Source organism: Hippopotamus amphibius, chromosome 8 (genome assembly GCF_030028045.1).
Source record: "Hippopotamus amphibius kiboko isolate mHipAmp2 chromosome 8, mHipAmp2.hap2, whole genome shotgun sequence".
Taxonomy (NCBI): Eukaryota; Metazoa; Chordata; class Mammalia; order Artiodactyla; family Hippopotamidae; genus Hippopotamus; species Hippopotamus amphibius.
This window is the reverse complement of record NC_080193.1, coordinates 143,424,767-143,451,500: the sequence shown is the minus strand read 5'-3', so window position 1 is coordinate 143,451,500 and position 26,734 is coordinate 143,424,767. Positions and strand designations below refer to the sequence as shown.

Sequence of the window (26,734 nt, the reverse complement as noted above, 5' to 3'; positions counted from 1 at the left end):
CCATTTATTTCATTGTATATTTGATTTTAATTTATATAACTTAAACCTATAAAGCTATGGATTTTTCTACTGCTTAAATTCCTGTGATACAGAACTCTCTAAGAATATCTTTTTATATTTTACAAAATCAAGCTTTAAATGACAATGATGAAATAAGGTTAAATGGGTATATTTAAAAACACACACACACAATGTTTAAATGCTTCTGTATACACTTTAGTGAATGTGTCCAGAGGTAATTTTTCTGCCTCGGAAAGTGCCAGACATTTACTGATAACCATGTCGATTTATTCCTAGGATAAACAATGTAGTAGTTTTCTAAATAAGGTCGGATAATTTTAAAAATGAAGTACAACTATTTCTCTTATTTTCAATTAACCTAGTCTCCAAATGAGCTGTGTTGCCACGATGGTGAATCCCAATCTGTCGTGCCTCAAACGGCCATAGCAGAACTACAGAACCAAGTCCTGCAAACTCCTGCCGCCTGTTGACCTATCCCTGCACTCCCACCTCCAGACCCACGTTTGCATCTAGTTCCCAGCTTACCTGGAGAGAGAAATGAAGACCATCCTCTGAGTTTAATCAGTGAGTATGAACAGACTCAACTGACCAGTTTTACCTACTTCTCTTGATTTTCTCTGATGTTTTTGTGGTATCTAGGATTTTCCTAAAGCATTGAAGCTGAACGATACCAAAATGGCTTTGGCATACAATAAAAACTGCTCCGATAACCTTTCCCACGGGAAGATGAAATCTCTTCACTCCCGGCTGTTATCAGAAACATATTCGGTGCCATCACCTGGAGGAGAGTGATCTACCAGATAACAGCGACTTCAAAACAATGGGTCAATTAAAGTGGAGCTAACCTATCAACTGATATTTTATACTGTCTCATAAACATAATTAAATAAAAACACACGGCGCTAATTCAGCAGTTCAGTGAGTATCTATTCGCCCATGCTGAATACACAGATTTTAAAGTCTAACTAGCTGAGTACCTGACCAGGACCATACTTGCCACATTTCCCATTGTTTAGCCCTGAATGACTGCTCTTCATTCACCGAAAGAGAAGACGTTTTCGCGATTTAATTTTAAAATGAATAAATATAAATTGATTAAAACGCTTACGGAGGATTAGGGCCATTTTATAATTAAGTTTCCTAACAGGTATCTATTGACATTGATATAAATGTCAATAAATAAAACAATGCCCTTGGCAATATAGCAAGGCTGCCCTAGAAACAAAAGCCTTGTTTTTCAGACAAAGTTTGCTTTGTGAAGATGATTTTTGCATATAAATTCCCTGGTCCTAGAAAATATTTATTACTGAGGGGCTCAGAGCTCCGCTCATGGCAGAAGACCAATTTTCATTATACTGTCATATCTGTATGAATATAAGAAGCATGAATAATGGATTTTGTCTTTTACATTTCTGCTTCAGAAAGCATTATACACAATGAAACACGTCTAATAAAATCCATGCAATCATTATTCTTTGTTACTCTAATTTCCTCACCCTGACACATTTTTTTTGAATAGGCAGTGAATCTGGTCCAAATAACAGTTTTTAAACAAAGTGTCAATTTAGACTTTATCAGTGCATGGTGAGAAATGCCATCATGCTTGCTACTGCTGAAAGTGACTGGTGTATATCTAGACACAGGCAACCTGCAGGAAACGTATCAGCGTTTTAGGTTGAGAATATTTTCTTTCATTTTTGGTGGCATCAATTCGGTAGAGAGATTGTGATTTCTTGTCAGCCCTCATCTTGAAGATGGATCCCAAAGTTCTTAGTCAAAACAGACTGGCCTGGCTACCTGCATCAGCGATTCCCAAACTCCTGTGCTTCTGCCACACTGTTTCGGGACATATTCACAGCCACAGTCAAGGGCTCCTTCCATGTGCCCTGCCTGATATCTACCCTGACCCCAGCCCTCATTCCAGTGGCTTCTCCCATGTTAATTGTCAGAGGCAGGGGAAAAAACAGATATGGTCTTGGCTCAAGTGCAATTACAATGAGCCTAAAATGAAAAAATTCAAGGAAAACCCATCCATTTTAATACCAGAAGCTGGTAAGAAAATGCTGGGGTTTTTCCTTATTATATTTCTGAATGGCGTTTACAGAACTCAGAACAGAGTCTCAGTCTGTTCTGTATAGCTTCCACATGAGAAACTCGTAGGTGCAGGTAGACTTCTAGCTACTTGTGCTCCATCCCCAACTGTTAGAGAAGGAGAATCAGCATCCTTAACTCAGTTATCCAGGGGAATTCTCTGCACAATCAAATAGAAGCATCAAAGGGCCAGAGGGGTCACCCTCTCATTAAGATGTCTGATGTTCTACATGACGGAACTCCATTTGCGATGGTCAGGCTGCAAGAGGCTTTGAAATAATACTCTGTTTTCAGGGAGCACCAGAAACTCATCTTGATATATATATTTTTATGGAAGCAAAATTAACTCAATTCTCATTTTTAAAAAACTCACTATAAACAAGAAACTTGTTCTCTAAATTCTCATTTGCTGGATAAAGTATTAACAATTTTATGCCGTTTCTTTTGGGAATAACCTTTTCAACAAATAAAGAAAAGCACTGGTGAACCTTCTCAAAAAGGAATAAGCAGACCAAGACTTTTAAGTGATGGCTGATTTAGGTGTGCATGTATGGTGGAAAATATGACATACCACTAAAGTGCAACACAAAGAAAAGACTCTTCCTTCTTGAATGCAAATGACATGTGCTAACTTTCCCAAATTTAATAAATATCAGTAATAAATGTCATTGATAAACATACTCTAACTCATGAATAGGAATCAGGTAATACCAGGTTACACATTTAGCAGATTTTTGCTCTCTATGAAACAGAAGGACAGAAACACAATTGGAAGCTGATTTCATTTTACAGCAACTACAGCAGTAATAGAAATCTCTCACTTCTATTTGTTTTCTTTTTTTAAAAAATAGTTTTCTTATTTGAGTCTTCAAGGTACAAAGAAATTAGTAGGACTTTTAACAGCATAACATGCTCTTTTTTTCTAGAGATCAATAACAAAGAGTCTCCCTATCTCTTCCCTTGGGATTGTGCAACTTGGGGGTAAAACTCAGAATGCTGGGGAGCAAGGCGGCTGTGCAGGACGTGGACTTCAAGCCTGAAACTTGACAACATACAGGGGAGAGTGGCCACTCAGGCGGCCTCCACTCCAGAACGAACACACACAGAGATGGAGAGAACGTCAGACAAAGCTTGCATATGCCAAGAATAAGCACAGTTAGATACTCTTCCCATTGAGGGAATATGAAAATATAATAGATTCTCAACATTTGGCTATGGATAGCTGCAGTCCTAAGAGCATGGAATGTGTGTGTGTGTGTGTGTGTGTGTACACACACGAAGGTGAGTCAGAAATGATCCGCACTCTGGCTGTAGAATTTACAGACGTTTTGATATAACCGGAGTGCGGATCATTTTTGACTTGCCCTCATATACATGTATATATTCCTCTTAAAAAACAAAGAAACTATGGACTAAAAAACTGTCCCGGTTTTAAAGACAAGGTCTGAAATGAAAGTATATTCAGTGATTTATAAAAATCAGTTGATTCTGATTTCCCCCATACTAGGCAATTTGAAAATTACACCTTTCCCTCACCAGCACCTGACCTAAGAAGTTCCCATACCACATGTAAATGTAAATGTCAACATTTGGATATCTGGAATCTCCCACAATTTACTTGGTTATCATATTTGTAGCTGGCCTTGAGTTTTGCTTCACTCTAAACAGAACTGATTAAATGTGCCATTTAAAGTAAAGTATTTCAAATCACAAAGTTCTTCAAAAATTGTAAGTGAAATTCCCTGCCATTCTCATGTAGAGCCTATGCACTCTGGTCTAAATATTTATGAAAAAATTCGGAAATGGATGAAAAAAACTGTGATTTATTTGGGAAATGTTTGTTTAATTATAACGTGGAGGAGTCCTAGCAGGAATGATTCAATTACCCCATCTCTAAAATCAGTCCATGAATAAAACCTCATTCATACAAAACCTAGAGTCAAATTTATTTCTACGCTTTTTTCCCAATAAACTAGATTTTTCACCTTTGGGACTAAATACATACAGACTTAGGTCCTCGAGGGAGATAACTGTCTCATACAAATATCATTCTAAAAATAGTAAGTGCTAAGAAATAAATTGGTTAGAGACTTTAAACTTGCTACTGTTACTATGAAAAACGTTTTAAAAATATGTACTGATGTGATGTGAATATCTCTACCAGCCATTCTCAGCGGACATTCTCACTGTTGACCAAACTTGCACGTCCAGGTGACTCGGCTTTAGAGCCGAGAAAGACACACTGCGGCCCCCAGGCCAAATCTGGCCCTCGTCTGTTTCTGTAAATAATCTTTTATTAGAGCACAGCCACACCCATTTTTTAAATTACGGTCCATGGCAGTGTTCTTGCTACAGTGGTAAGCGTTTAGCAGTTGCAACAGGGACTATACAGCCCCCGAGTTGAACATATTAACCAGCAGGCCCTCTACAGGACAGTCTGATGAGCCCTGCCTTAGAGCCATGTCAAAAGGCATAATTTGGGAAACTCAGTCATGTAATTTGAGATGTGGCAATTGCATAGGCTCTTGGCTGGCTTCATCACATTTTCTTTAGATAAAGAATATGCAAGAAATTTAATTTTCACAGCTATTCCTTAGTAACCCATTAAGTGTTACTTTCAAAATTCAGATAAATGACTTTTTAAAAAAGAGTTTTGGCAGGTATCTCCATCAAAATTCTCATGATAAGTTATAACTGCAACTTCGAGATCATTTGAAAATCTAGGAGTTTCTTCACAAAAAGCTTGAGCTTTTGTGAAAACAAGAGCTGTCTGTTTGGATGCAATATTACTTTCTCCACTGCTACATGTGCCATGACTTCAGAGCTTCTGGGAACATACACAAATGAAATAAAGAACTGCTGTATAAGCAATGTTTACCCAATCTTTCTCCTGTGGAATATTTACAGCACCATTTTATGATCAAGAACTCAGAATCCTGTCTACTATGAATTTAGTTAATCTTTAATCTAACTGATTTTATTACTGTGGAAAAAGATGCAATAAAATTTTATTTGTACAATAGAAAAACAGTAAAATAGTGCCACCAATTCCCTCCCTCTGTGCCTGGTCAGAGCTCGGGACTTAATTTGCAACTCCCTGGAGTCCTCCCCCATGCGTCCCCCTTTCCTCTTCCCATCAAAGTACGCTCTCCAAATGCACTCTGCTTTCAAATGATATAGATATCTTTCTTATCTGTCTTAATTATACACAGGTCTTTTTCTCTTTGAACTTTGGGTATTGACATGTTCCCCATCACTACAAGTCCTGCTAAATTACAAGCGCCAGCAGCTGGAGGCCAAAATACACATCTTCTGGGCTCTGTTTAAATTACTCTTGGCCCAGCCACACTAATTTGTACAGCTTTTAACGCTAGAAGGGTCACTTCTGAGACATTTAAAACATACTCAACGTAACCGTCTTAAGGGATGTGCAGGTTAACAAATTTTATTTTCCTTTTTTTTGGGGGGGGCGGGGTTTGGGGGTGGGCAGGGTCGATATCCCTAGGGACAAAGGCAAGGGCAACACCTGATATCAAGTAAGCCCATTCAGGTTGAAAAGACCCAGAACAATCCGTAGCGGGTAGACTGTGCTCAACGGAAATCAGCAATATCCCAGGACCCAAAAGCCGTCATCCTGTGCTGTGATGTCCTTGGGGCACCAAGGTCTCAACCTGGTGCTTTAGACGGACGACGGAGGAAGTCTCCTTTAGGTCCGCCAGGGCGGGATGATGCTGTACGTGGGCAGCAGGGGTTGAGGGCCACTCTCACTACTGTCATCAGCCTCCTCTTGTCCCCTCATTCCTCTTCCTTCAGCTGCCTCAGTTCCCCACCTCCCTTCACAGACAGAACTCGACGTGCAGCAGTCACGTGCCAGCGTTCTTGTTCTTCAGGTTGGTTGGTTTGTTGTTTTAATGGCTGGAATGCTTGTGTTTTCTCTTCTCTAAGCCCCACTCCACTTTGACTCCCGGGTGAACTTCTGTCTAGCCTGAGATTTGCCTACTCATTCTCAGGCTTCAAAGATTCTGACACAGTGATTTATTCTCAGCAGCCCCACAAGGCAAGTACTCTTTGAAGGCCATTTTATAAAGAAACCGAGGCACAGAAAAGCTACGTAGTTTTCCCGGAGTTACACAGTAAGGACAGGCGAGGGGCCGGTGTGCGTCCCGTCGTGTGCGGCTCCAGAGCTCAGGCTCCGGCCACAGCGGGCTGCTTCTCAGAGACAGACGCGTGCGTGAGGAAGGATGACAATGTGGAAGGGGGCAGCGGGGAGAGGACGCTTCTGAAAACACATGCAAGTGAGAGACGACCAGAGAGGACACGGTCACTTCTAGAAGACAGGGAGAAAGGGGGATACAGAGCAAAGGCGAGGATTAGCCACGAGTGGAAGACATTCCTCTTCTTGGGAGGCCAAAGCGGGTCATATGAGATGGGTCCGTTTATATTTAAGGGGGTAGAAATGGAGGGAATGCACCGGGTCAGGGAGATAGTTAGAGCCATAATAATTCAAAGTAGGTGTTTTCCTAGCATGACTTATGGGAAATTCCCCAGAGGAAGCAGAAGGACTGAACCTCCCAATGAAAGTGATACCTTGCAAATGTCAGTGGTACCTCCTGAGAGAGGGTGGGATCCCTGAGGCCCTAGATTTAAGGACCCAGAGCCCTGGACCAGCAGCGCCATGTGGATCCTGGGAGTGGGTCTCTCTGTCATGTGGCGATGCTGTGGCCCTTTGCACCACCCTGGAAGAAGAGGTTCCCGCTGTCACCCTCCCATGTCCTAGATAGCAGTATACACCACCGCACTGCCCCAGGGCTGTCCAGCGGCTGGTCATCTAACTGTGAGATCTAAAAATGCTTGAGAGTCTCCTCCCTGGCAAGGCATTTGGGAGTTTGATTGCTGGAATATGCTACTACTGAAGGCAGCCTTTGAATAAAATCTCATAAAATTGCCCCATAAAACACTTTCTCTTTTCCAGACAACACGGTTCTATTATTCTCCCATCAGCCTACAGGTGGCCCCGGGTTGCAATGCTTTGATCACAGGCGGCTGCTCACTAAAATGACCTGCCTCTTCTTCCTTTCTTTGATTCTGAAGACACTGTAGTAAGAAAGAAACAGGACAGAGGCCTCAGAGTCAAGAGTCATCTGCCTCGGAAGAAACCTAAGCTTCGAGGGCAGGATATTGCTACTCTAACCGCACGTGGACACACAGAAGATCAGTGTGGCGCCTCTGTGAAGGAGAGGTTAAGGGCCTGCCTGCCTGTGTCCACAAGCCACAGCACGGGGATTACACAGGGAGAATTCTACAGCATCCCGCATTCCTCGCAGGATGGGCAGGTGTCATCTGGCGTGACTTTCGCTTTTCAAGCAAAGAAAGGAGACACTGATACGACCTAAGTTAGCACTCAGGAGTCATCTGCTCAGGAAATAATCGAGATGAGCACTTCTCAAATGTTTTGGTCTTAGGAGCCATTCATTCATTCATTCATTCATTTATTTAATTTTTGGAGTTACTACTCTTTTACAGGTAAGAAAACTGAGGTACATAGGGGGGATGGAGCTACCCAAGGTCATGCATATTCACCGCCAGCTAAGATGAATCAAGCAGCTAGTTTGGACCAGGCACCAATGTGAGTATATTCAAATGTAATGTCTTATCTAAATCATAACAGTCTGCGATGTAGGGACAGTTGTCCTATTTGATGAAAGAGTAAACCAGTTAATTATCCAGGTCTTCAGGAGCCTTTCAGATTTTTAAAAGTTATTGAGGACACCAAAAAGTGTTTGTTGATGTGGGTCATATCTATCGGTATTTATCACACTGGACATGAAAACGGAGAAATTTAAAAAACACGTAAAACACATTTATTGATTTATTTTAAATGAAGTTCATTTTATGTTCGCTAATATATTTATGAAAAATGACCACATTTTCCAAAATTTAAAAAAAAATTCGTGCAAACAGTGGCCTTGTTTTACATGACTGCAAATCTCCTTGATGTCTGACACACGTTGGGTTCTCATCACTGCATATATAGTCAATCTGTCGCCCTGTTATTTTGGTTAAAGTATGCAAAGAAAATCTGGTATCACAGAGTTGGGAAAGGGAGAAGAAGCTTAATAGTCTTTACAGATAGTTACGGATATTCTTCCTTGATACTGTACCAAAACTTGACAAGAGAGATATTCTTAAAGGTTAGTTTCAAAGTGGAACTTAAAATTATATCAATAAACTTTTCATATCCTGTTACGTAAAATCCTTTGGTCCGTCTTGACCTTTGAGTGGATCTTTCACTCAGGCATAATTTTGGAGCATCAGACATTAGTCACTTGGAAAATATTGGCTCATGGAGTTAACGAAACAGATTGTTATGCAATATTTTAAAAATCACATTTAGTAACATCACTACCAATCTCATGAGAAAAGTCCTTAAGTATTGAGATGCTATCAAGCTCTTGCTGGTGGACACAAGTTTTCTAGAGATCTAATTTTTTCTTGAAAGCTTGAGTTTTATCATTGACAACAAATAATGTCAACGGTTCTACCTGAAACACCTTTACAAGTTCACTCTGTGCATTTTCAAGAATGTGTCTACAAAGTACCCAAGTTGGAATAACCATACTTTGTCTGTCATTCCTTCAAGTAAAAATGAGATTCTTTGCAGGAAAGGGCAGCAAGTACAGCCCTCAATGCAAAGCACTAACTGCACGTGATTTTTCCTAAGACACGTTCCACAGTGTTCTGTAGCAGGAGCTCCTTATGCCTCCTCCCCATTTTATCACACAAAATCATTTTCAAAATGTATACTCAAGAATAGAGATTTAATAAAATTAACACTTTTTACTGCTTCAACAAGAGCATTTGCAAGAGAAACTGACTTTTTTTTTTCTTACCGCAAGCATGAGGCAGTAAGGAATACAAAAACTCTTCATACTGTTTGGCGCCACTGCTAGCAATTTCGTTGTTACTTTTGCACGACTAGGGCAAATTCCAATGCAATAAGAAAGGCAAATGACATCCTAGCCTTATTATGAAGACAGTTTGAATGTTGCAGATCTCCTGAAAGGGTCTCAGAAATCTCCAGGTGTCTGCAGACCAACTGCTATCTAGACAAATGATTTCCAAATATTGTTCTAAGAGATGAGAATCAGCCGAACTGTTAATAGTAGCTGCACCAGTCGGGATAAGCTAGGTTATGAGGCAATAACAAAGCCCTTAAACATCTCCGTGGTTTATACCAAAGGCCTGTTTCTTATTCACTGCACGTTACCAATTGGCAGCATCACTTAGGGACCCAGGCTGATGGAGCCGCCCATCTCAAATGTTACCAATCGCTGTACTAGAGGGGAAAGGAGACTCTAGTGGGTCTCACACCAGCAACTACATTACATTACTGGCTCGAGTCAGTTCTGCTCACAGCCTACCAGTCACATGGCTACATCCAGCCACAAGAAGGGGCATGTCTGACCACAATCCTCCATGTGCCTGAGAGCAGAGAGCTGGCAATATTTGGCGAATCGCATTAACACTCACAGGAACAGCGGACACACATGAAGCATGTGCCATGTGCCAAGCACTATTCCAACAGCATGTGTCACTTACTGATGCTTACAACACTCCCATGGGATAGGTTATATGGACTCTGTTCTTTAGATCAGGACACAAACGCACCGAGAGGTAAAGTACCTAGCTCAAGGTCACGTCAAGTTAGGAGCAGTGCTGGGCAGGTAGATGGACTCCAGAGCCCATGATTTTAACCTCTGAGAAGTCCATATTGCTCATAATTTTTCCCCAGTTTAGAGCAAAATGAGAGAAATAAAAACTAAAAAGTTAATGATAAATGGAAAGGACTGTTCTTTTTCACAAGGTGTCTTTTCTCCTTTAAAATGTTAAGATGCCCTTTCTTTTATAAATTGATGGTAATAAGTGGTAGGTAATTTTTAAATTTCCTCACCAGGAAAAGTAAAAGGTTGGCAACCTTAAGTTAGTGCCTTTCCCTAACTATTTTTTTTCACTTTAATTGACCAAAAATACAAAAACTTATGGCCACTAGGTTTGGGAGGTTTTTTGATTCGTTTTTGGTTTTAGCACTACGTTTTGATACAACCAAGTTTTGGTCATTCTGTGCTAGATACAGCTCTGAGCTCTGTAAATCATTGTACTAGATGGCTTCACGGACATTGTTTTGTTTAACTCTATGCCATACTGTTCCCTTATTAAGTGGGAAATGATTGAAGCACAACAGTTTTTTTTTTTTTTTTTACCCTAAAGCTAACTGAAGCACAAAAGATCTGGAGCAAGGCAGGACCCCCAAAGGCAGCTAAAGTACTCATAGCAATGGACACCAGTTATTTTCTACAAAAGTTACCAAAGAGTAAACACAAGCCTGTCAATAAATTCCTTGCTAAATTTAACCATCATCATCATCTCTCTGTGAGCGATTTTTTATGGAATGTTTTCCCTCAGGTTAAAGCCCAAAAGAGCAACGAGCTGATTTCACCAACTGGGTCCTGGAACTCAGCCATGGATGATTTCCTGCAAAGGACTCCAAACACAAGCAAGGTTCAGTGGCCAAGGACCCAGGCCATCAAGCCAAACAGAAGCTTAGTTAAAAGGCACACGGGGCTTGGACACAAGCAAGCTGTTCTGAGCTCCAACACAGTCCTATTTATTAGCTTCCATTAGAAAATTTAGATGCACGGGAGAAATACTCATTGTGAACAGGTGCTGAAAGACAGAATCTTGATAAAGATTAAGCCTTGGGAAATAAAAGGTGATTCAAGCAATCTGAATACCAAGAATATACCTGTTGTTTTTAAATAAGATACCTTAATGATTTCTTTTTACAAAAGAAGGAAGAAAGGAGAGAGGAATGGACAGAAGAAGAAAAAAGGAAGGAAAAATCTTCAAAAAGATAGACATACCTTGGTAACATCTAATAGAATACTTAAGTTATAAGCCCATTATACCAAAAGACCACATCTTGCCTAGTATCTTCCCTCTGAGAAGATTCACAGTATGTATATCATCACTGACCAAATAAGTACCGACCCTGGAAATACTCAACAGGGGCAATGCGTTCTGTCACCACAAGGATGAAAGTTCTCCAATCATTTTTAAATTCCAGATTCTATTTGGAAACAGAGCAATTAAAAAAAAAAAAAAGACAGCAATACCAGGATGTGTCTAGAGGGGAAGAGTTTGTGAATATGAAAGCCATTTTTAGAAAGACTCATGAACCAATTAAGTTACAAAGAGTTATTTCTGAACCTCGTATTTTAAGGTATTGATTCCGACAGCTGGAGGCACGCATTTGGATCAAACGTTTATAAACTCTGGTCGCTATTTGAAAACGGCTGTTGAAGCTCATTGTCATTTAATACGGCAACTAAAGAAACATTTTTATAACATTTCTATTTAACAACCCTATGGATAGCCTTCAGAAGTTGATTTCCACGCTATGTGGTCGATGGATGTCATCAAACACCTCTATTCCATACTTAGGAGGCGGGCTGTTTTTAGAGGGTGGGGGTCTAGTTAACAGTTGTAATAGAGATGGTGGGGATGTATTCAGAATATACCAGAAATCCTCGCTGATGGCTGGAACGGCAGGTCCTCTGGGTGGGAAGGCAGTGAAGGGGAACCACCAGGGACCTGCAGTGACAGTCAGCAAGATGCAAAGGAGAAAAGCAAGGGCGACAACTCATGAATGAGAGACGGCGACAGAGGAGAAGGCCTTCCTCATTAAAACCTGTGTGGAGTAACAAGCACGTATGGGAGTAGCCAAATTTCCATTTTGTGCAAGAAACAAGAAAAAGCCAGCTGCACCAGGAATGTGCAAAGATACTCTGACCAAGGGAAGAAGGGAGAGGTGCCAGATGGCTACCACAAGCGATCAGCGCTGAACAGGAAAATGTATATATAATTAATTTATAAACAGTGACAATATGTACAGGCCTGAATCAATTCCACGGACCTCACTGTAAAATGCCCCTTTTCGTAGGCTTTCTCCACACTGATGCAACGTAAGTTAAAACCATACAAAATGACACACTTCAACCCTTGAAAGTCATCCACTTATAACAACTGTTAAGAAGATGGTCATTTGGCTTAAAATAACAAAGCCTCTATGAGTCCTCTTGGCTCAGAGAAAAGACACGGGAAATGCAGGTTGAGGAGCCTTAAGCAAGCGGAAGGGGCTTGGTGACTTTTGGTGCAGTGACAGCTCCCTAGGGCTAGGCTCCTGGAGGCCAACTTTAAGTCAGTTTTGCTTCCATTAATCTCTTTGACTCTAGATGGCATCCCTAATTCTCATGAAGCACAAGAGGAACCAATAAAACGGCAAAGAGCTGCAGAAGGCCTACTACCTCTCACGTCAGGGGCATGGCCAGACAAGATAATGCAAGAATTGTGGACAATGTCTCATCTATGGGTGAATCATGGAGCTCTGCTTGGTAAGCTTGGGCTCTAATTCATTCCCACATTGCACAACCTTGAAAATTTTAAGTGAGTTCACTGTACATCAATTTTCCCAACCTCAGGACCGGAAGAATAATCAGATCTCCTTCTTTGTTACACAAGTATTTTCTGTATAACGTGGAAAAAGTGTTCATCAAAAAAAAATACAATTTGTATTCTTCAGCCTTAAAAAGGAAGGAAATTCTGACACATGCTACAACACGAGGACATTATGCTAAGTGAAATATGTCCACCACAAAAGGATGCATATGGTGTGATTCCACTTTAATGAAGTACGTAGAGTCGTCACATTCATAGAGACAGAAAGTAGAATGGTGGTTGCCAGGGGTGGGGGCTGGGGAGGAGGGAATGCGGAGCTGTTGATTAATGGGTACAGAGCTTCCGTTTTGCAAGATGCAAGGGGTTCTGGAAACTGGTTGCACAATAGCACAAATGTGTATAACACTACTGAACTAAACACTTAAAAAGGGTTAAGATGGTAAATTTTATGTTTTGTATTTTTCCCACAATTAAAGATTTCAAAAACAAATAAAATGCACGATGAGCCTGGCACAGTGGAGACCATCAGGTTATAAATACTGACTGCAGGAATGAACAAGACTCCTCATATAAGAGACGATATCTAATCATCACTGAAGGATCTTCAAACATTTTCAGAAATGGACCCAGAGTGTTTGGTGCAATGAGTAAGGGAACCACAAATTATGGGTGTCAGTGGGTGCCATCTGCTATGCCTAAGCCTTAGCTCTTACAGGGACCATTCACTTTTGAGAATCCGAAGACAGATACCACATTAAGGCCACACTGTCAGGAAAGACAGCCTTTTACCAAGTAAGCCACTGTTGCAGGAGAGTGGAAGGAGCATACCTGGGGGAGGTGACGCAGGTACCAGGGCTATAGCTTCCTAAATGCTTTTCAGCTGCCACGTGGGTATTTTGCAATTTGGCAGATTACCGATCTAACCGAGAAAGCGTCTGCGATAGTACTGCGCTCCATCACCATGCAAGTCCTGTTTGCAAAGGAGCTTGGGCGATACCCATTTGTAAGTGAGAAGACATTCTGATGAGTCCATTTATTCATTCACCCTAAACCTACTGAGCCCCACCATAAGCAAGTGCATGGATAGTCAGGAGAGACACAAAGATGAACATATTCTGCTCTTTGCCCTCCAAGTCTCGCGAAGGGAGAGAGGCAAGTCACCAAACCATTAAAAAATACAATATGGTAAGTACTGGGCACTGGTAAACTACACACAGAGGAAGAAGTGGTCAAAAATCATAAGGGAATCGAATAAGGCTTCAAAGAAGAGATTGCTTTGAGGCTTGGTCTGGTCTAGGAGGAAGGGGAATAGCGTAGATGCTAGCAAGGTCTTGTAAAAAACAAAGATGGAAGGGGAAAAAAATTGTGTTTGAACAATGGTGAGAAGATATTTGTAACTAACGCATATGTGAGTCTCAGAAGGGGGAGAGAAGGGTGGGCGATGAGACTGGAGAAGTGGGTCTGAATCATGGTGACAACCCTGAATACCATTCCATGTAGTGTGGCTTTGTCTTGAAGGTTTGAGAAACGTAACTCTTAGATGGCAGGTAGACAAGAGCGACTCTTTAGGTAGGAGGGCCATTTAAGAGGCCGCTGTCATAGATTAAGCCAAAGTAGAGGACTCAAACTAAACGTGTCCGTGATACTAGGGGAGCAGACAGGAGGGGTGGCAAAGAGGAGGGCAAAGGAAAACGTCCAGCTTACGTGACTGTCGGTGACAAAGGGCACTGGAGGAGGAACAAGGCCAGGGGAAGACGATGTCTTCGGGTGGGAGTACTTTGTATGTAAGGTTCAGTCTCCTCGTTCATAAAAGGAAAATAACTAATAAATGTTCACAGTGGATCTTAGGGTTGTTGTGAGGATTAAATGATAAAATAGCAAGAAGAACATCACATTCCCACTGATGATTAGATCTGTGGAAGTGTGGCCGCAGAGAGGATTTCGGACAAGAGAGAAACATTTGGGAGTTATTGGTATAGAAGTTACGGCTGACAGTGTCGGAGGGTATGAACCTGGATCACCCAGGGAGATGCTGTCCTGTAATCTAGGACCAGACCCTGGTGCACACAAATATGCAGAGCGTGGGGCACTGGAATGGAGGCCAGCAAAGACAACTTTGCAGGAATGATCCAAATATAGGAATCTGGAGAAAACAGCTTCATGGAAAAAAAACAACAATAACAGTGAACAGCCAAAAGTGCCAATTCTGCCCAGAAGGTGGTAGGATGAGAACTAGCATGAGTGGGTCTAACACTTATGAGGTCAAGAGTACCCTCAGCAAAAGCTACTCCAGTGGAGGGGAGGGGTGAAAACCAGGTCACAGCTTACTTAGGAATGCTGCGTTTTCCTGATGTGTTCTGATATTAGATAACTCTTTAACTGGGGAAATCTTCATTCTGTAGGGCTGGAACACTAAGGTTTTACCCTCTCCCGGGACCTACAAATACAATTTTTCCTTCTTAATTTGGAGAACAGAGGGACTTGTGAATCCAGCTGAGAGGAAGTTAACGCTGTTAAGATTCATTGTTATATTTTTTCATGTAGGAAAGAACACTAGGTTTGGGGCGCGGGGAAGAGTGAAGAGACAAGGGAATACAATATAAAAAAGCACAAACAAAAGCAGAGAATTTTCTGTAATAATGCCGAAAGTGGTACTCATGCAGTACTGATGGGAGAACAGAAGGGAGTGCCTTTGAGACCCTACATCCATCTGCCGAGGGCCACGAAAGACGCCTGTCTACAAGCCCTTTACAACACACCCACTCTTACCTTTCTTTTGATATCAGTGAACTGGGAAAACATTAAAGACCAATAAAACGACAGCTCCAGGATATAATAGTAGTGAAGATCAGGCGTAAGTGGCTGAGGATCAAAGAGAAAAAGACAAGATCAATAATTAATAGGACACCAAATCTGTGTTTCAAATATCTCAAGCTCGGTACTGAAAAGTGACATGGTCTTACGCCTCCGCAAATTCTGGCCCCATTCTCTCTGTGGATAAGGGAGCTTTGAAGGATGCCTCTCATCCACAGCTTGATGGAATTAGTTGTTTCATCTCCAACCAAAAATGTGTCAATCAGTATGAACATTTGGCACTGGCACCCAATTCACTACTCATTTTAACAATCGCATTTATGGTTCTTTGACAGGCGTCTCTACAAGATTCCTTTAGGAAACCTGCAAAAGTATTCTAACACCTACATAGGAAGAATAACCCTGGACAACTCCCACGAGATTCCACAGTACAGGGACCGGGGAAGGTAAAAGAAAGTGGAGTACTATATGGGTCACCGAGGCAAAGTTTCAAATTCTGCCTTAATTGGAGCTTTCCTGTTTTTAGCAAATGTTCTTAACATTGTAAATATTTTAAAAAAAATAATTCAAAAATATTTATTAAAAGATCGGGGCACAAGGACACTGCTAAGAGACAGCAGGCTAGGCACGCAGCCAGGGAGTCTGAGATCGAGTCCCCGCTCCACAGCTTAGGTAGATGTGAAACTTGGGCCTACGTTTACGTATTGGAAAATGGAGGGAACACCTGCTCTACCTGCCTCAGAGGTCCAGGAATGGGGAGAAGCTTAGAGAGGCAGTGGAAGTCAGTAATATTTATCTGGCACCTATATCCATAAAAATGAAACAGAGTTTTAAAAAACCATTTTTGATGCGTTGCTTTTAATTGTTTCATTGAGTTGTAATGAAATCACTTGCCTTCCCAGAATGAATGACTTTGGAAACTCACGACCCAAACACATCCACACCACTGCACACAGGGCAATAACATATATAGTAGATACGGTTGAAACTGAAATGCTTTGTAACTTTCAAGAGAAGCTGGCACTCAACTACCAACACTATGGGTGGACATCAAGAAAAACAGTTGTCCCCTCATTCATCTTTGTCAAACACATGAGGACAGGATCCTCTCCATTCAGTATACCATTACAGGACAGAGAGAGAGCTGTAAATGACAATATTCCAACTATTTAAGATAGTAAAACAGCAGTTGGGCCTGTGAATTACAATTGTGTACAGTAAGTGATCGCTTTCAACGTTGCTTATTCTAGATCACATAGCTCTGGAATGTTCAGCTCTCTCTGATCATGTCATATGGCTGATTTACAGTCTTTCTTAATTTGAATACACTACATGAAAGAGATGGAAATGCAAACTGGAATCCCCATTTCAACACGTCCCTATCCTTGAACTTGCCCGAGGAGTAGTCAATGCCAGTCCCTACCCCTTGTTGCAACACTGTGTGTAATAGAGAAGTTGCAGGGCACACCTGCTCCCCGCCTGGTTAACTTTGTTGGACCAAATGCCTGTAAAAAGACAACCCAAAGAATCCCAAACTCAAAAATCCAAGTTGCTTATCACAATGTCTATCTCTTTATTTTATCATCAAAATACCTGGTTGCATTTGTTACTCTTAAATAATATATCCCAACGGAACTAGAAATTCTAGAAATATTTCAGCAGGAAATTTCTAGAAAAGCCCCAGCTTTGATATTCAAATAGTAACTGAGCTAGGGACCACAACAGATGCTAACATTACTGAATCCGTGGACAGAGACAAAGGTATGCGTGTGGGCAGGGATCCGAAATGCTCCCTGTCTGGGATATGAGCATCCCGGTCTGGGATAATCTCATTTTCAACGATGCTATTTTTGTCTACGTGTAATGGTATGAGCCCATTTTTTCTGTACGCAAGGAAATACTGCTTGATTGACATCTTCAGAGGCCGCTTCTAAGCCGCACAGGGACCAAATTCCGCATGCCTGCTCCAGCTCCTCACTCGAGCTTTGCCCACTAGCTGCTGAGACAGGCCAGGGTTGTTATCAGGTCTTCAGGCTTTCCTCAGTAATCAAAGGCAGATGGGCTGTTAGAAACAGGAATTACCCACCTATTGAAGCGACTGTATCCTAGTCTCCAGCAAACGCACCTTCCACACTTCCTCCATCTGCTCAAGCACCTGAGCTTTGATTCTGAACTAACACAAACTCCCTCCCTCACTAGGCTACGTCCACCATCAAGCAGCAAGGGGCGGGGGGTGGAGGGGGGGGGTGCAAGAAGCAAAGCGGCTGCCCAACCTGCTGGGACCTGCCTGAAACCATGATGCTGACCTAAGAAAGATACTCTACGTGTGTACAAACCCAGACAGTAACGTGTCCTTACCTGATAGGGGTAGTTGTACCAGCAGTGCCTTGTATTCCACAGCCAGGGAGTCTAAAAAACATGACAAAGGAACAGATTTTGCATGTTTCGGAAAAGAAGCAGGAGAAGAGATGTTTATGACAGGTTCTAGCCCCTCAACATTTGGGGATTTCAACAATCTACCTGTGTGAGAACTGAAGGGCTCGGTACAACAAGGAACAGGCCAGCAAAGCAATGAGGATTCCCATCGTACATCCTCTCCGGGTCATCGTCTAAACTCAACCGGCAGGATTTCAGGCTTCTTCTGGGATAGAGTCCTAGCTGGTGTTTTTTTAATATTTTGCTGGTCCTGTAGATATATCCCTGCGAGGTAACCAGCCTAACAGCAGAGCCCTTCAAGTGTTTCACCAAGACCAGTTGCAAATCATCCATCTACGATCCATAAGGTTGGTACAAATTTCCTTGAAACTCCTCCAACTCAGTGTTTACAAAGCAACATTCTTCATCGATTGTTTTATGCCTTGAGTGGGGCCCAGTAGCAGACAGGTACTCTTACTTCAGTAGGGCAGCTCTGGCTAATTCCCGGCCTGTGGAAATTAACCCTCACAGTACACCCCACCCTCTGACTCATGGTCAAGGTGTTTCGAAGACAAAACAATCTTTCTCAATTTAACGGCAATCACTTGCCTCATCACCTTGTAAAATCAGGGAGAACAACTAAGTATACACAGAGATGCCAAACATTTGTAATAACCAGGGAGGGGTGGGTATGGATTTGAATGGAGAGCTAAACCATCCCACAATACCAGCACAAGCTTTCTCATATTTTTGCATTCACTTTATAATTCTTTTTGCATCCCTGATCTACAGCTACACCTATATACATTGGATACACATCTGTATGTTTCTTATTATTAAGAAACATAATCTATCATGAATCCAATCTCTGTGTTTATTTATCTCAAAATGATAATACTGTCATTGAAAGATTAATGTCAGATATATTGGTACTGACCTAACCTCCGCATCTTGTTCCAGGCCCTATAAGATCAAAAGTTGCTGCCATCTGCAGCAGGATAACGTAGTTGTCTCTGAAAGCCACAGAGATATCCTTCCACCCTGCCATGGTCCTCATCAACCCTGCACCAATGAGGATGGGGATGGGGATGGGGATGAGGATGGGGATGAGGAGAATATTTGCTAGTATTTGTTAATTCCTCCCTATGACCACATACTTTTTTTTTTCCAGAGTTTTCCTCTATGATCTGTTATTTATTTAACCAATTAAAAAGTTGTTTTTCTTTAGATTGTCCCATATACTTTTAAAGGATCTCACACGTATGAACTCATTTAATCCTTACAGTAACTAGTAGTAGTATCTGCCTCATTTTATAGATAGGTAAACTGAGACCCTGAGTCTGTAATTAACCACCCAGGTTAAACAGCCAGGCAGGGCCAGAGCTGGAAATCAAACTCAGACTATTTGGTCTCAAAGCCAAACGTAGCCACTTGTGACCCTAACTTTGAGTCTGATAAGAACTGAAACAGGGCCTCAGTTTAGGAAGCCAATCTGAAGTATAAAGCCGTGCCATGCCCTAAACCTAATGATGTTCAGGGATCTTTACATCACGCACTCCTGATTCTCCTTCCTTTCTTCCTGCTTTTGCCATTTGCAACCTGTGCAACTCTGTACGTATCACGTAATCTCTCTGCACATCACTTCCTGGGTTCCTGAGCTGTATGTCTGCCTGTCTCTGTCTCCTCCATTTCTCATGTCCGTGGCATTGAGGTTTATGACTGACTGACCTCACAGGGTGATTTTGTGAGGATCAAATGAGAGAGCATGTATGATAACACTGCAGACGCTTCAGAAGTTTAATAGGTTATTGTCTTAGAGTTATATACACAACATACGTCCACTGAGGAAGACACAGAAAATACTGAAAATAATAAAAAGAAAAACAATTCAAATTCTCATCACTAGTAACGTTTTAACGTACAGCCCATTTGGGACCTTTTTTTCCTGTATAGCGAAGCTATCCATACAGATATGCGTAGATTTTGTTTAAACACACACATACATGCATTATTTTTAAACGTGGGCACAACACAGCAAAATCTACTTTAGAGTAGAAATGTTCGTCATTACCTTTCTCTCTGATAAAACGGTTTACTATCTCTGCAATTAGCTGAAAGTCCCTGAGGGAAAGGTATGTCATAGTCTTACGTTTACCCCTCCAGGGTGAGACACGCAAGGTGACAGTTCCGTATCCCTTATTGAATGCTAATGGGAAGGAAGACAGAATTAAATGCAAGGCCTATAAAAAGCTTCATAGTATTTTTCTGAATGTCTCGGTCCCAAGCCCACGGGGCATGTGTGCGCTTGCCTCTAAAAAGACAGCAGAAACCTCTTCTACTGCAGTCATCCTTCCCGTCACAGGCAGGAGAGCAAAGGTAGGACTCCCAGTGACCCAGGAAAATCCAGCATTTGGAGCTTGCCTTCCTCTGTGAGCTTCGTGGCTCCTTGGTTTTCTTCTAATACCCAGGGTTTTCCCTGGGTGCCTCAGGTGTACATCACCTAGACGTGCTTGTATCATGTGCGGAAACCTGACTGACCTGCAGAAACAGTGGGTGAGTCTTTGTCTCTACTGGGCCCCGCCCACTTGAAGCAGGAGCAAAGAACACTGAAAATTTGATGGAGCTACCAGGGCCATAGTTCAGCCTGCAATTTTGTTTGCCAAACACTTGAATAAGCATTTTCACATACTTATTTCACAATACATGTTCGCATATACTTCCTACTTTGATAATACTAGATATTAATATCAACTTCTATATGCTACATTTTTCTAGGATCATATTATGGCCCCCCCCAAACTCTTTGAGACAAAACAAATACTATCGTTCCCAATTTACAGATGAGAAGACAAGTCCATGAAAAGGTGATTCTCCTAATTTCTAACAGCTTAACACTAGCATGCGAATCTGGATTGGCTGCTTATAATTTAATACATTAGGTATAACATCTTTAGCTTCAACTGATACCATAAACCTATTGTTTTTTAAATCACTTTTTCCAGATATCTTTTTAAGAATCATTTCCATGTTCATTTGATGTCAAAACCTATATTGGTAATGACATAATTCAGAACATAAAAAGCTGCAATATTTAGACGTCAAGAAAGAATAATGGTGACGAAAAATACACTGAAACCCTCATTCCAGAAGGACGGGCCTAGCATCTTCCTACGTAATTAGAGAAAAGCTCTGTACCTAGAACAGTGCAAGGTACTTCAAGCACATTTTTTCTGGAACTAGAAATGCCTTTTTCACATGGCATTACAATATCAGGGGACATTATCAGCACTGGAAAATCCTCAAACCCAATGATTCTCACCTCTTGGCATTCCAATAACTTAAGATTCATTTTGTTCCTCCTCAGACACAGACACTTAAATAATGATATGAAGCATTTTACAGATTTTAAAGTATCCTCCACATAGTATCTCATTTAATTCTCATAACATTGTGAGCGCTCAAGCTCACACAGCGTGCAGGTACCATACAAGACAAAGGACATGCCGGCGCGGAGGCTCCTCCAACGATTAACCTGTAGGTTCTGATTCAGTAGGTCTGGCTTGGGGCTGATAATCTACATTTTTTTTTTTTTTTTTTTTGGCACACGAGCTTAGTTGCTCCGCGGCATGTGGGATCTTCCTGGAGCTGGGATCGAACCCGTGACCTCTGCATTGGCAGGTGGATTCTTAACCACTGCGCCACCTAGGAAGCCCGATAATCTACATTTTAACAAGCTTCAAGGTGAGGCTTAGACCTCTGGCCACACTGTGAGTAGTAAGGTGCTAGAGGAGAGTAAGGAGGGTGATCCAACTTGGTATTTACCAGGTGTAAGGCACCTTGCTAGGCACTTTGCTATACTGTGTCACAGTTCAGCATCCGGGGGATACATTCATGAATTATTTCTAATTGTTACAACAGCCATTTGAAGCAGAAATTGTCAGCAAAACACTGTTCAGCTGGAGACGGTGCTTCTCAGCCAAGCTCTGTGCGTGCTGGAACCGCACATCTAAGCTCTGGTGGGAGAGACGTGAGCAGGATGGACACGTGCTGCTTTGAGATGCTGCCCCCAGGAGTGAACATGAATGAGCTCTTCTCACCCCTTCTCCACTCGCATCGCAGGGAGATCATAAGAGCTGCAGCTGTCATCTTCCACCCTGAGGTGGACGCTTCTGTTGAAGTCGGTGTCGGAGGGCTCCGACCAGCCCCCGTCTGCTTACCTCTGGATTACACGTGCAAGATAGGTAAATTCCTATAATCTCTCTCATATCTAAACTACTGTGTTATCATACACACACACACAGCAGCATAGCCTGTATTCTCACGAATAGAGTCATCCCTAGGTATCCTTGGGGGATTGGTTCTAGGACCTCCCGTGGGTTCCAAAATCCACAGATGCTCAAGTCCCTTATACAAAATGGCACGAACAGTCAGCTCTCTGTAGCCACAGGTTCTGCATCTGTATCACTGTTTTATAGACAAAAAGCATAATTAACTGAAGTCTACCCAGCTGATAAGTAGAAAAGCTGGGACATGCACTCAGGCCAGCCAGATTCTTCCATGATAACTTCCCAAGGTACTCTGGGTGTACGAAGAATCGGTAAGGAAAGAAAAACCTCATGGATATTTGGAATTGATTTATTCATAACTGAGAATCAATAATTGAGTTATTACCTAAAAATATTAAATTTTAGGGTGAGAAAGGACCTTCAAGTCCAGTTTAAGCTACAAAAGAAACCACATATCCCAGGTGGGTAGTCATGCCTCTCACTGTTAAAGAGTTCCATTATCATAGGTCACTCAACAAGGTCCCACAGACTTACTTCCATCTTTTTATTTTTTTGGTCAGTAGAAATTATACCAACTTTTTTTGTTCTTTTAGCATCTGCTATGGACTGAATTCACATATTCAGGCCCTAAAATGTGTCTGTACTTAGAGACAGGGCCTTTAAGAGGTAATTAAGGTTAGATGAGACCATAAGGATGGGGCCCTAAACGGATAGGATTGGTGGCTTTATAAGAAGAGGAAGTGACAGAGCGCTCTCTGGTCCTCACGTGCTCAGAGGAAAGGCCATGTGAGGACTGCAGTGAGAAGGGGGGCCCGCAGGAAGAGAGGCAAGCCAGGAAGAGGGCTCTCACCGGACACCGAGCCTTGCCGGACCTTGATCTGGAACTTCCATCCTCCCGAACTGTGAGAAGTAAACTTCTGTTCTTTAAGTCACGTAGTCGATGGCATTTTGTTATGGCAGCCCAAGCTGACTAAGACAGCATCGTAAGACAACTCTTCGTAAATGGTACCTAATAGCTATTAAAGTACACATCAACTAATTTCAATTTAAGAAGACTTACAAAATGTCTGAATAAGACTATGACAGACCGCAACAGAGTGGGTAAGAAATGACTTCTAACACTCTTGATGTAAATCCAATGTATAATGGGATTTTCCATTATACCATGCTCATCTGCTCCCAGACACATCACTTGAGACACCACTTGGCCGCAAGCACATCCGTCAATAACACAGTGTCCCAGGGAGGGCTTCTGTGGCTCCTCTTACCCTGAGCAAACCCAACCCCAGCACCAGGATGGAGGTCAGACATGCTGCTGGAGGTCATTTGCCTTTTGACCAAGTGCATAAGACTTGAGTGCTCTTTATTCTGTGATTCTTTTTTAAAGTAGAGAAGTTTTTTTTTTTTTTTAAGTGTCAGTAAATGTGCTTTTTTAAAATCATGTGTCTTCTTTTATCAGTTGTTCTGTAGAGGTTTCATAGCAAACAGAACTAACAAAAATAGTTCTGATCATTTCACTTTACCATCTGGAATAAGATAGGTTTGGTCTTATTTTAATTTTTTAAGTTCCAAATTTGATATTCTTCTTAAAAATAATAGTTAAAAAAAACACAAATGTACCTTTCAGTTTCCATGCCACCTATCACGAAGAGGGATCAGTTATCAGACATCAAGAAGGCCTTGCCCAAGCCCATAGAACACACAACACTAAGGGTGAACCCTAATGTAATCTATGGACTTGGGGTGATTATGATATGTCAGTGTAGGTCTATCGGCTGTAACAAATGTACCCCTCTGGTGGTGGATTTAATAATGGGAAAGAATAGGCATGTGTGGGGCCAGGGGTTCATGGGACATCTCTGTACCTCAATTTTGCTATGAATATAAAACTGCTTAAAAAAAATGAAATCTTAAAAAAGAAATCAAGGCTAACTCAGGTCACTGACATTTATCATGTCCCTGTAAACTAAAGGCATAATTGAGTTTGAAGCAAAAGCCAAGAAAAAAGGGTACTCAGTTAACCAGGCAAGTGTTAAATGATTAAACAGAAATATAAATACACAGACCCCGTTTTTCCCCTAAGAATCAGTAGGTACCTACAGCAGAACAAACAGTAGTTTCTTTGAATTAATGCATATTTTGATTTAACAAAAGAACATGAATCATATAAAGTATTAAAAACATTTTGTTGCCTCACCAAAAACGTGAAAAATGGGTGGGTCCCGACCTGAAGTCAGCATCTTAGAAGCAAACTTTCATCTTTCACTATTTCCATCCAAACTCCTACATGGCTTTCATAAAGCCCAGGTGTGACAACTAACAGTGAAGGAATACAGTGAGACATACTGGCCTCCGAACAGTTTAAGTATGAAATACGTAGAGCCTTGGATTACGTTTTTAGATGCCAGAAAGCTAGATCCCTGAACTACTCCGAAACTTCTTTCACTGAAACTACCCTGAAAACACTTTGGCTGAGTTATACTTAAACCTTACACCTTTGGCTTATATTGAAGATTTATTGTAAGAAATAAACATGAGAAAAATGCTTCCTTGTCTGCAATGAGTTTATATTGGAAAGGTTACCACTAGGTAAGCACTGAATTCACATGTGTACGTTCCAATGATATTTTTCCTTTTAAATTTAGTCCAAGGGGGAAAAATACTCCCCTTTGTGAATGCTTGGTATGTTTCCTGTCACCCCCATTACCTTTGTACCTTGGTTTTGGGAAGCCGAGGTCTAATTCTAAAGCTCAGTCACAGCAACTGTGATTGTCTCAACATTTTTGCTTATTTTTGCTTTTGCCTATACTTTTTGATGGTAACATCTATATTAATAGTTTTATTACATAAACATAGAACATTCTTTTTAGAATGCTGAACGGTATGATTTCAATGACTATAAATCAAACCCATTCAAATGATAATCTACAGTTTTCTTTTAATACATATCACTCAGCAACTCAGAATGGAAAGAAATATTTTGTGCTTTGTGAGTTTAAAAATTGATCAATAAATTGTATTTGGGATGAAAGAATGAAGCCAGAAGTCTCTGATCAGCCTGAAGATGCGGCTGGTCAGTGCTGAGTAATCTAGACTGCTGCCCAGCATGTAAGAGGTACCCTTTCCTCCTTTCCTGGGTCAGCAGATAGGTGCCTATAAATCTACAAAGCAGAGTGGTAACCCCTCCCTAGAGGCCCTTGGCATCTGCATTAGCTTTTTTGAAAGCTCTTGTGATGTGCAAATGTAATTTAGACTTGACCCCATGGCCTTATATAAAGATAGCAGCTTTTCATATTGATCAGACTTTTAAAAAGATGCTAGTCCTCTGGACCTAGTCAAGTATGTGCCTTCAGCACATCCAGCAATCAATTTAGAAAGTAATTTGCAGATCTGCCAAGCATACAAAAATAGAAGGAGCTCCTCCGAGATGGGCTCTGAGGTCACAGGGTCTCTCTGTGGGCTTCATCATACAGCCAAAGAGAAAAGAAATCTAAGTGGCATTTCCATGCCTTTTAAACCTTCCAGCCAGTGGTTCTCAACTTTCTCGGGCTTTGCTCAGCTGAGGGACTCCACATATACCTCACTGCATTGATTGTAAAAAAAAAAAAAAAAAATTAGACTCAGAGTAAAGACTCAGAGTAACTGTGGCTGTGGTTCTCAAGAGCCTGGGCAACAGGAAGCTTACAAAGGCACCTCTTCCATCGATTCAGATTCAGATGGGACTCTCCTCCAGGCCAGTGAGAATCACTGCAAAGCAGAATAGACTGATTAAATCCACGTTTGGAACAGAAATTAAGGATAAAGGAACCAGACAAAGGAAAGAGAAAAAGATGAAAGAAAATGAGGTGGAAAGACCTACACAGAAAAGAAAATGGTGAGAATGTCAACACAGGGGGAGAGAGGTCTGTAGAGACGGAGGCCAGCACAGAACTTGGGAGTAAAGCCAGTGACAGTGGTGACTGTGAACAAAGAAGAACCAAAGTGTTGCTCATCACCCAGTCTACAAAGGTCAAGTGTGACCCCCTGCCGTCACCAAGGACAGTGCAACCCTGAGAGGCACTGAGGATGAAAAACAGGATGAGGCACTCTGTGTTTTGGATCAACAGTCCCCATAGATAGTTAGATGGGTATTTCAGGAAGAATTTCAGTAACCCCAGATTCTTGCATCTTCCCATACACAGAAAAACACTAAAAAATTAACCTCATATATCTATTCTTTGCGATTGGTAAGAATCTTTTACGAAGATGTATGCTTGACAGCATGTATTTCTCAGCCAAAAAAAAAAAAAAAATCATATATAAACTGGCTCCTCCCACCTCTGCAGAGCAACTTCTCAGAGCTGTCTCCTGGGCTATAGTCCTCACTAAGACCCTGAATAAAACTTAACCTCAAAACTCCTATGTTGTGTGTTTTTCTTTAAGTCGACACTATTAAGAAGCACAAGATAAGTTAAAAGATCATTTAAGGAAATACTTTATACCATGTGACAAAGGATTAAGATCTCTAATATGTAAAGAGCCAAAAACATTGATTTAAATATTTAAACATCTGATTAGAAAAATGCGAAAAAAGAAAAAAAGAAAAATGCGGA

At 41.4% G+C, this 26,734-nt stretch overlaps 1 protein-coding gene across 3 annotated transcripts in view; it reads right to left on the bottom strand.

Moving 5' to 3' along the window:
* Positions 1-26,734, bottom strand: part of CERS6 (ceramide synthase 6) — a 308,139-nt gene that overhangs the window by 64,948 nt on the left and 216,457 nt on the right. For all 3 annotated transcript variants that reach the window (XM_057744992.1, XM_057744993.1, XM_057744994.1), the window contains exons 5-6: positions 17,800-17,850; positions 15,397-15,489 (exon numbers count right to left, since the gene is read on the bottom strand). In XM_057744992.1, the coding sequence (XP_057600975.1) occupies positions 15,397-15,489; positions 17,800-17,850 (144 nt within the window). The remainder of the gene's footprint in view (positions 1-15,396; positions 15,490-17,799; positions 17,851-26,734) is intronic.